This window comes from Macrosteles quadrilineatus, unplaced genomic scaffold, assembly GCF_028750875.1.
Source record: "Macrosteles quadrilineatus isolate MER2022 unplaced genomic scaffold, UCM_ALF_1.0 Scaffold_8__2_contigs__length_117827958, whole genome shotgun sequence".
Classification (NCBI taxonomy): Eukaryota; Metazoa; Arthropoda; class Insecta; order Hemiptera; family Cicadellidae; genus Macrosteles; species Macrosteles quadrilineatus.
This window is the reverse complement of record NW_026542601.1, coordinates 62916111-62928103: the sequence shown is the minus strand read 5'-3', so window position 1 is coordinate 62928103 and position 11993 is coordinate 62916111. Positions and strand designations below refer to the sequence as shown.

The 11993-nt window shown below is 34.1% G+C and overlaps 1 protein-coding gene across 4 annotated transcripts in view; it reads left to right on the top strand.

The window, feature by feature from the left end:
* The first annotated feature begins 4423 nt into the window (after positions 1–4423).
* LOC128999556 (splicing factor U2AF 50 kDa subunit-like) overlaps positions 4424–11993 on the top strand; it is a 45973-nt gene continuing 38403 nt past the window's right edge. The window contains exon 1 of one of the 4 annotated variants that reach the window (XM_054426126.1): positions 4424–4674. In XM_054426126.1, coding sequence (XP_054282101.1) covers positions 4650–4674 — 25 coding nt within the window. In that variant the 5' untranslated portion in view covers positions 4424–4649. The remainder of the gene's footprint in view (positions 4675–11993) is intronic. The other 3 variants (XM_054426127.1, XM_054426128.1, XM_054426129.1) reach the window with 3 other exon arrangements.

Below are 11993 nucleotides of genomic sequence, written 5' to 3'. Positions count from 1 at the left end.
TGGTGGCAAAAATGTTTAAACATGTACAGTATCGAATTCAGTACCGGTAATAGCATTGGTATACAAAACTTTAACATTAGTGTTTATACAGGGCGTTGAAAATGTCTGGAACCAACATTATATCTGGTGAGTGGTTAAAGGAAAACAAATGATATTTTGTGTACGGATATACTATGGTTTTACCTATCTTTTGGTGCCTTATGAAAATTTTTACCACTTATAGGGAACGTCCTGTGGAGGATGCAGTAATAAGTTTAAATAGAAGCCTATGGTAAATGATACATCATTTTAAAGGCCATTTTTTTCTGAGTAAGGAGCCACAAGTTTCATCTCAAAAGGACCACCCTAGCAAAAATGACGACTGTTTGAAATTTAAATAACCACTTATAGGGAACGTTCTGTGGAGGATGCAGTAAAAAGTTTTCATTGAAGCCTATGGTAAATGATACATCATTTTAAAGGCTATTTTTTTCTGAGTAAGGAGCCACAAGTTTCATCTCAAAAGGACCACCCTAGCGAAAATGGCGACTGTTTGAAATTTAAAAATTCCGTTCCCTATAAGTGGTTTTTTAAATTTCAAACAGTCGCCATTTTTGCTAGGGTGGTCCTTTTGAGATGAAACCTGTGGCTCCTTACTCAGAAAAAAATGGCCTTTAAAATGATGTATCATTTACCATAGGCTTCCATTAAAACTTTTTACTGCATCCTCCACAGGACGTTCCCTATAAGTGGTAAACATTTTCATAAGGCACTAAAAGATAGGTAAAACCATAGTATATCCGTACACAAAATATCAGTTGTTTTTCTTTAACCACTCACGAGGTATAATGTTGGTTCCAGACATTTTCAACACCCTGTATAGTAAAAGGTAAAAGGCTACTGGTGCTACCGCTGATTGCTGATTGATGCCTGTGGCCTGTGTAAAGTTAGTGGCTAGCAGACAATTTGACAACTATGGAACATCAGGAAATCAGCTGTTTCCCCGTCCTTGCTCGCGCGCTCGGCGCTCGCCATCGCCATAGCATGTCAACAGCTGACTGCTGTAAAAATTGGATGATGCGTATAGTATAACTAACTTTCCATTGCGTAATATTGTTTTATTTGCTGTGCTATTGTCCACAAAGTTGATCTATGTGGAACTTAATACTACTCCTGCCATCGCTTATTCAGTTTAATAACATCATCTACATTGATGTCTGTTTTATGACATTGCGTGTTTTAAGGACGAAATGTACGTTTAAATTTATTTTTCCAGGGTCCAAGGGGGGGGCTTTAGCCCCTGTAGCCCCCCCTTGGAACCGCCACTGGGACCGATTTACTTTTTCGTTTTGAGGCCCCTAGAGAAAATTCATATATGTGTCCGTTAGGGCGAGAACTTGACAAAAATCATCCGATTTTGATGAAAATTGGGACAAACGTGTAAACTTACGTCTATTTGAACGAGTTCGCGAACCAGCATGATCGGACTATGGGAACAGGGATTTATGGGGTAAAAATTGGTTTTTCATATTTTTGACCCTATAAACTTTAAATTTAGCGATTTCTTTCCATACCATTTTGTAGAGCTTAAAAAACAAATAATTTAGTATATTAAAGCGTTGTAATGCGCCTAATGGTTACTGAGAAAATTAAAAAGATCTGTAAATTTGAAATGCCCATGTTATTCTTATCAAATTTGGAAAATGCATTTATTTCATACCAAATTACATATTACATTTTACAAAAAACACCATTTTACCCTCCCTGTTGCAGCAAACCTAAGTACTCGTTAAACTTTTATTTAAATAGGGAATAAATGTGATATTTCTAAGGAGACATTTTAGTGTAAATCCAATCAGGGAAATGGAAATTCGCTTAGTCTGCAGGTTTGCTGTGGCGGGGGTATTTTTAAGTGTGTTTCAGTTTGTTATCATGAATAAATAGTTAAAATTATCGTAACATGGGTTGTTTCCATGGAAACCTAATGTAAAACGGCAGCATTTAGCAATGTTTTTGATTTTTTGTACTTCTGACCTTTTTTAGTGTGCTCTAGGGGCGAAACGGTTCGTCGTAGAAACAAACATTATATAGGAAACTTGTAGAAAATTTTGTCATCTTTAATTTAACATAGCAGGATTTTCTCAATAACCCATACTTACCGAGATTTGCCCGAAAAACCCAAAAAGTGCCCAAATTTTAAGGTTTTTCACAAAATAACCAATGTTCCGGGCAAAATATCTGTCAGCAAACCTCATATTCGTGTTCAGCGACCCAAAAAACATAAAGAAAAGTGATGATTAGGACTGTACCTAAACTTTCCGCTAACTGCCACTTATATTCCTAATATGCCTAGCTTAACAGCTGTTTCGTGCTGCTAAGCGAGCACACCATCAGGTTGATGGAAGAATGATGTGCCCGCTTGCAGCACGAAACATGGGAAAGTCGCTAGAATCGAAACATAGCCTATAAAACTCCTATATTTTTTATGTGGAATGTTGTGCGGTGGAACTCAGGAACTGTTGTATTTGGATTGTTTTGTTAATGGATAGACCTTTATTTTGATTAAATATGGCAAGTTTACTTCACAATAATTGCTATTAACATGTCACTAAAAATGCTATAAATGTATGTAATTTGAAATGGGGGGGGGAATAAGTTAGTTAACTACTTGCGGCGACTGCATTGCATAGTGCATGTGTTGCGTCCCAGCATGTACTAGTAAAAAATTAGTGTGCTATGGCTTGTGTCACGTTTGTCTCAGCATACGCCCGGCCTTAACTACAGGCCGTGGAATGGCCACCTTTAACTACAGGCCGCGGCCTGGTAGAATTAGCAACATCGCAAGTGGTGTTGTTCAGTGACAGACGTCCCATAAGATAACATGGCAGACAGGTGACATCAGCTAATTAATTCGCACTTCATTGATTTAAACTTAAATTTATGAACATAAATGTATTAAATTATTGAAAATAAAACATACAGAATTGAAAACCGAAACAATCTGAATCTATTTTACTATAAATTTTTAAGCGGAGTCAATATTGTCATAGTAGGCCTACAGTAACGAATCTTTCGTAAATAAACAAATACCATTAGCTGCTTCCAAACAAAACAGCTGTTACAACACCACTTGCCACGTTGCCAGTTCGAGGGCCGTGGCCTGCAGTTAAAGGTGGTCGTGGCCGTGGCGTTCGAAGTGGCAGTGGCAACGTCGCAAGTATGTAGGGTTCTAACGTTTTTTTTTAAGCAGCTGTAATGGTATTTGTGTATTTATGAAAGCTTGGTTACTGGACTATGAAAATATTGACTCTGATTTAAATGTACAGATAGATTTTCAATTCACACGGTTTTGGTTTTTATTCCGTATGTTTTATTCAATATTTTAATGAATTTATGTTCATAAATTTAAATTCAACTTTTAAAAATCAATGAAATGCGAATTAATGAGCTTATGTCACCTGTCTGCCATGTTATCTTATGGGACGTCTGACATTAACACACTCCACGCCTTGCTCCACTACACAACACTACTTCTGACGTTGCTAATTCCACTAGGCCGCGTAGTTAAGTGGTCATGGCTGGCCACCAACACCTCGTGCAATTTGAAAAAGCAAACAGGCTCGATAGAAAAAAAGGACAAACAATCCCGATGATTGAAAAGTGTGGGCCCTCATCTTCTTAAAGTTGTTGGTGACAATTTGACTTGCACATGTCAGAACTTAAACATTTTTTAAATAATTTTACATATAGTTACTTGATAAGCTGTGTAGAATTAATAAGCTGTGCTAGATAGGCCAGTGCAGGCCTATCTAGCCCTGCCTGTCAGAGGTGTGCCTTAGTAGCTCCGGGAGCAGAGCCGCTTCAATAGCTCCAACTCCTGTTGTGGAGCTAGCTCCACAAACAGCTCCAGCTCCGGCTACCACTCCGGTTACTCCGATGACCTAAGGTTAAATAAATGCACTCCAACTCTGACCCAGACGAATCATTCCTTGGAGTCTTGTCTTGGATTACCAAAGCAGAATATAATAATTCACGGAGCTGGAGCGGTATTGTGGGGAGCTAACAGCGTCGTGCTATGTCAATGACGTCAGTCTTCTGGGCCAGAAGTTCTGGCCGCTCCGGGAGCAGTTGTAGTAGGGGCTGTGTTACTTGTGAGTTGTGAGCTGTGTCGGAGCGAGGAGCTGCTAAGAAAATCGTCGGAGCTGCTCTAGCTCCGCACCATGCGCAGGCAGAGCGCTCCATTGGCGGCGGCGCTCCGGCGCTCCATTCACGGCACACCTCTACTGCCTATACGTACCCACAATTCCACAAACAAGCACAAGCCCCAATCGCCCAATGATTATCGACGTCTACTCCTTCCTACTGCATTCCATTCTGCTTCGACTACTCATTCTCATTTTCTTTTCTATTCATATTCATTGTTCATTATTAGGTTCATTCCGTCTTTGTCTTGGTCGTTCGTTGCGTTCAGCGTTGGTCGTACTCGTACTCGTACTCCGCCATTTTGAAGAAATTCTTCATCTTCAAGCTAGCTAGGCCTAGCTAAACCCTACAGAAATTTAGGTTTATAGGAAAGTGTCTTGACTTGATACAATCAGCTTGACTAAATCAATTTACTCGTAAATTTTAGTTAATTTGTGCCAATTCTGATCTGAAAGTGCTACTCCAATATGGGAGAAGAAAATAATAAAAGTGGTAAGTAAAAAATGTGTTAAACTATTGGTTAAACCTAGCCGCCTAGCTAAGCTAACCTTGTCTTGTGAACTAAATTTATAATTAGGTAAAACTTACCCTTCCAAAGCATCACTATTTTTGAATGTTTAATGAGAATTATTTTATGGGGTGCCCACAACTGGTCACATAGCCTAAGTTAAATTTGGATATAGCCTCTAGACGTCTAGAGCCTAATAAGTTAAATTAAATAGGGGTACAGTTTCTTAGGGCTACCCTAATATCGATTGAAACTATTGAATTGAAAATATATCTATTATAAAATAAAACTAACTTATCATAACCTAACCTAGGCCTAACCAACCAAACTTGCTGATGGTGAAAAAATTGCATGTGTAATCGAATCGATAGTTTCATTCGATATAGGCTAGGCCTAGACCTAAACTTACTGGTAGGTTAATTTATTAATTTGTAGCCTAGGAGCCTAGGCCTAAATTATCTAGTCGAATACACTCCCGTAGCTGTTGTCAAAAAAACCTGAGGTAAGTATAGTTTCTTAACCCTAGCAGTGGCCAATGTTAGAAGTGGGGAATGGCCAACCCATTTTGGCGATTTTGCAGACCATTTTTTGAAAATTCGTAAAAATCCAACCGTACAAGTAAACCTAGCCAACCTCATATTCATTTTGTTCGGAAAGAACAGGAGAATCTAGAAATAGTAATATCATAATGATTTAGACAGTGTATTTTATCAGTAAAGTGAAAAAAATAAAAAAAATTGATTTTTTTTTTTTGAAATTTCAAAAGCGGCCTCTGCATTTTTTTTCTACAGATTTTTTTATGGGAAATTCATTATATACATTTTGTAGACAATCTAATTCCCTACATAGAAATATATAACATGTTAGAAAAATATTTTTTTTTATAAGTTTTTGGGGCGAAATATAATGACAAACGGAGAACCGAAAAAATTGAAAATCGTACAGTGTTAGTCTATGTTATAAAAAGTTGGCCTATAATATATGTGTATACTAATAATGATATATACATGTTTGTAAAGCTAATGAAGTAACTTAAGGAATCAAAAAAAGTCATAAAGTTTATGGTAAAAATAATTTTTTACCTATAAACATACGTATATAAAATAATGTTTTTATATTTTAGCGATTTCTCGAGAAAAAAATTCACAGTACTTAAGTTAGTATACAACTTTTGTACCAAATTTGTTTACTTCAAACCAACATAATAATCTTGTAGTGTATTCAATTACCTACATAAAAATGTAGCTATAACATGTTAGAAATATTTTTTTTGTAGGTACGTAATAGGGACATAATAATACAATAACCGCAAAACCGCAAATAAGTGTAAACTATAGCCTACAGTGTTTGCTTGTGTTTTGAAACATTATGTAGGCTGATGATATGTAGCCTACATATTTGTAAAGCTAATGAAGTAAGGAATCCAAAAAAGTCATAAGTATGATGGTAAAAAGTTATTTTCACCTATGATTATGTATCAATTTGAGAACGTTTTGAATTTTTTGCGCATTTCGAGAAAATGGAGTGTACAGTATTTAGTAGCCTATATAATTTTTTTACCAAATTTTTTACACCCAAACCAATATAAACATGTTGTAGTGTATTCATTTATCCTTATAAAAATGTATAACACCTTAGGTAAATCATTATATAGCATATATAGCACCTCTGAATGTCAGAATCGTCATTTTTGAACATGATGCTAACAAAATACAGTAGTAGGCCTATTTAGTATAGGCTATAACTTTTTTACAAAATTTTTTACCCCCAAACCATTATAAACATGTTGTACCGGTAGTGTATTCATTTGCCTTTATAAAAATGTATAACACCTTGGGTACCGGTATATCATTATATAGGTACAACAATCTCTGAATGTCAGAATCGTCATTTTAGGACATGATGCTAACAAAATACAACCTTTTATGAATACTATTTCACACAATTCAGTAATATTTATGCATGAAGATTACTGTTATACACACAACACTTCACTAACACTAACACTACGAACTAATAACATATTTATTTAGTAATAAATCGCGGATAAAACTATTACCGGCAACAACACAAACAAACAATGGCAATACAAGACAGCTGACAGACTGTAGCAGTAATGACTCACTTGTCGTCTACATGCGAACATACAGAAATAACCCTGAGTGCAGGGCTGCCACTCTCTGAATCTAAATTTCTTCCTCTTCAAAATGATATACTATATGACTAGTAATAATAACTTTCACTGTATATAATTCGTATTTTCCATACTGTCACCAGACGACTGTTGGCCATTTGTTTGAAATTTCAAAAACAGCTGTTTTCATAAAATTGTACCGATTGTGCAATCAATATTTTGTTATAAATATCACTACCACAATGAAGATAAAATCAATGGCTATCCAGTGGTACCACCCGCAACATCCCAAGATGAAAATTACCCGAGCAGGGTAATGCCAAACAAGACGTGTTTTGCCAGTTCCCAAGTGTCGGCTGCAAAAGTCGTACCGCGCCAAAATTTCATTTGACTTCTAATCGTCGTGGCAGATGGTCGTCAGGTGACGATGTGGAAAATACGAGTTACATACAGTGTAATTTATTATCACTAGTCATATAGTATGTCATTTTGAAGAGGAAGAAATATAGATTCAGAGAGTGGCAGCCCTGCACTCAGGGTTATTTCTGTATGCTCGCATGTAGACGACGGAAGTGAGTCATTACTGCTACAGTCTGTCAGCTGTCTTGTATTCGCCATCGTTTGTTTGTGTTGTTGCCGGTAAAGTGTTCGTTCTCGTGTTATCCGCGATTTATTACTAAATACGTTATTTGTTCGTAGTGTTAGTGAAGTTTGTGTGTGTATAACAGTAATCTTCATGCATAAATATTACTGAATTGTGTCATTGTGTGAAATAGTGTTCATAAAAGGTTGTATTTTGTTAGCATCATGTCCTAAAATGACGATTCTGACATTCAGGATTGTTGTACGAGACGGACCTTAGTTCACCATGCTATATATGCTATATAATGATATAGGTACCCAAGGTGTTATACATTTTTATAAAGGTAAATGAATACACTACAACATGTTTATAATGGTTTGGGGGTAAAAAATTTTGTAAAAAAGTTATAGCCTATACTAAATACTGTATTTTGTTAGCATCATGTCCAAAAATGACGATTCTGACATTCAGAGGTGCTATATATGCTATAGCCTATAATGATTTACCCAAGGTGTTATACATTTTTATAAAGGTAAATGAATACACTACAACATGTTTGTATTGGTTTGGGTGTAAAAAATTTGGTAAAAAAATTATATAGGCTACTAATTACTGTACACTCCATTTTCTCAAAATGCGCAAAAAATTCAAAACGTTCTCAAATTGATACATAATCATAGGTGATAATCTCGTTTTGTAAAAAAATACAACCGACTTCAAACGCTCTACAAAGAATGAAATAATTTCAATAAAGTAAACTTTTGTATTAGGCAAGCTCACGTATTTTAAGTCGACGCGGCTCTATGATGATTTTTGATACAAAATTGAAAGAGGGTGTCCATATTGCAGGTGACTATCTATAACTAAAGGTGTTGTTAATCTGCATGTCTTTTTCATAGTTATGCGTTAAGTGTTATTTTATTACCGTAATCAGAGATCGGCATTATAGTGGTATTAACGAGTATCTTTAAAAAGATTATAACGCATTTAAATGTTTCTAACTTGGAAAAGTAACGTTTTAATACTAAACTAGCTTCTTTTCCCTATCATAATATCAAACTAAATTATTTTCCTATTCATATAGAACATTTGTGTGTGTTATTTTCATAATGCATATTTATTCTGAAGTAAACATAAAATACAATAAAATATTTCCTTTAATATATAAATAAAACAGTTCAGTATGTTTTTATATATTTATGTTATCCAGCTACAATTTATTGATTTTCAAAATAGACACACAATATTTAATTTCAATCATTTGCAGTTTGAGCCGCGCCGACTTGAAATATGTGAACTTGCCTAATACAAAAGCTTACTTTATTGAAATTATTTCATTCTTTTTAGAGCGTTTGAAGTCGGTTGTATTTTTTTACAAAAAGAGATTATTTCATGATTTTTAGTGACTATAATTTTTTATATATTATTATCTATATATTATTATATATTATTTATATAGTACTTGAGGTTTTTTGATAAGCAAAACTGTTTGAAACAATCAAAAGTTCCACAGAACAATAATTATTGTAAAACTGCTTGAGTCACCTGATCTGGTTACATATTAATTGGTTATGAAAATAACCATTTTTAGATATTATTTAAGAAAGAAAGAGTTGTCCATTACATTAGGCCTGATGAAAAACTAATTGTCTTTTCTAGATACATTGAAATGTCAGACATCATCGTTTCCTGCAATCGGTGTACTTATACATTATAAAAAGAAATACAGTAACGTCTCAAGCCTTTTGGAACAATATGAAAGTTATTCCTCAGCTACCAGCACTAAACAATCTCTCAAAAGTGGAAAATTGGTCGTTAACACGTATAGTACCTTTGGAAAATATTATATGAAAGATTGGTTCAGCTAAAAGTGGTGTAAGTCATGTAGGGGGTATTGTTTGCTCAAGATATAGCCTAGTCGAAATTGCAAATCATCTTCCTCTAGGACTTTCCGAAGCAGGCATAATAGTATTGATATGTTATAGGTTATAGTAACTGGGTAGAGAATATTAATAAACATTCCACATCTGCAAATGAAATATGTATATGAAAGATTGGTTCAGCTAAAAGTGGTGCAAGCCATGTTGATGGTTTTGTTTCATCAAGATATAGCCTAGTCGAAATTGCAAATCAACTCCCTCTAGGACTTTCCGAAGCAGGCATAATAGTATTGATATGATATAGCATAGATAAAACAGTAACTGGGTAGAGAATATCAATAAACATTCCACATCTGCAAATGCATGTTTAGTAATTAAAATATTTAACACTTTTAAGACAATTGACGATTATGCACCATGTCACACTTCTTAGGTTGTGTAGCCTAAGGAATAATTGCATTTAATTTATATTTAGACCTGTTTTACGAATGCTTTGGTTTTCACAATACACCTTTATTTGTCAATATCATACAGCTATTCACTGAAACATATAAGTTTTTTGTAAGTCAGAATATTCAATACTAAAAACAGAATTACTGTATACACAAATCAGGTCAAACGTTAAAATACATTTTTTATAGTAACCAAAACAAAAAGCATTTTTCTCAATGTAATTCATTTAGGCTCCATGGCAAGAAATAGTTTATTGATCAATATGAAGCAACTGTTTCATGAAGAATTGTCTGTAGCTTCATTTAAATGGTTTCAACTAACAGATGTAGGAATGTTATTATTATTTATTGCCTTCTCTGCACAAATGTAAACAATCTGCACAAATGTAAACAAAGTAAATGTTGAATATTTAACCCTCCGAGTGTCCATAGTTTAGGCCTTAATGTCCACCTATTTTTGGCCCCTTTGCAAGGTTTTATTAAAACGGATCTGAGAAGCTTAAAACAATGTTAATTCTAATGTTCTATATACCATTTTGTTTGGAAAATCATGGGCTTCAATATTATATATAAAACATAAGGAACATTTAAAAAAAAAAATTTTTAGGTAAAAAAAATATAATTTCGAAAATTTTCAAAAAAAAAAAATAAGTTCGCGCTCAATGAAATTGTATAAATTATAGGCCTATAAATATTTGAAAATAGCCACTTTGTTCTAAATTTAATGAGGATTACAAATATATAATCATATAGCGAGGTAAGTTATCAAATAAATAAGTTATGAGCGAAAAACGGATTTCAGTACATAGCGTTTAGCTAAGAATGCATAGCCTAACCATAGCTAGGAATCTGGCTGATAATTTACATCAATATCACTACCTACTTCTTCAGGATCATCAACCAGCACTTCAAAACCACTTAAATCTTCTTATAATGCACCACGTATATCACTACTTTTGATTTTTAACACTAAAACAATGATAAACGTAATAAAACACATCAGTCATCGGTCCGGGGGAACCTAGCTGTTTACAAATACACGCACGTCAGCTGTCTGCTACAATATTTTCGGAACTAAAATGAATAGCGCTTAGAGACAGACCTCTGGAGAAAGCTTAGAATATTACGGAAAGAACGATACCTAACTCGATCCAGTTCAATCCGATTCAGTCAGTCATAGAGCCTTCGCCGTAAACGATGTTTGTGCGTCTTAAACTCGACGCGTGACCCTACACAAAGTGTGTTGTGCGTCTTAAACTCGACGCGTGACACTCGGAGGGTTAAGGTTTTCAGAATTTTTCAACGAAACTAATATTATACTTAAAACATAATATATAAGGTACCAAATAGAAACTCTCCTGGTTATTTTGGTGGTGGAACCACACTGATCGGTAAAAGAATCACAGAGAAATTGGTGAACATACATAGAAAAAAAAACATCGCCACAAACAAATTAAGAACCTCCTCCTTTTGTTGGTAGTGGGGAAGTCGGTTAAAAATAACTTTTTACCATCATACTTGATGACTTGATACTTGATGACTTTTTTTGGATTCCTTACTTCATTAGCTTTACAAATATGTAGGCTACATATTATCAGCCTACATAATGTTTCACAACACATACAAACACTGTAGGCTATAGTTTACACTTATTTGCGGTTTTGCGGTTATTGTATTATTATGTCCCTATTACGCACCTAAAAAAAAATATTTCTAACATGTTATACATTTTTATGTAGGTAATTGAATACACTACAAGATTATTATGTTGGTTTGAAGTAAAAAAATTTGGTACAAAAGTTGTATACTAAATACCGTACTGTGAATTATTTTTCTTGAGAAATCGCTAAAATATAAAAACATTATTTTATATACGTATGTTTATAGGTAAAAAATTATTTTTACCATAAACTTTATGACTTTTTTTGATTCCTTACTTCATTAGCTTTACAAACATGTATATATCATTATTAGTATACACATATATTATAGAACTTTTTACAACATAAACTAGGTAACACTGTACGGTTTTCAATTTTTTCGGTTCTCCGTTTGTCATTATATTTTGCCCCAAAAACTTATAAAAAAAATATTTTCCTAACATGTTATATATTTCTATGTAGGGAATTATATTGGCTACAAAATGTATATAATGAATTTCCCATAAAAAATCCGTAGAAAAAAAACCAAGGCCGCTTTTGAAATTAAGAAAAAAAATTAGAAATTTTTTTTATTTTTTTCACTTTACTGATAA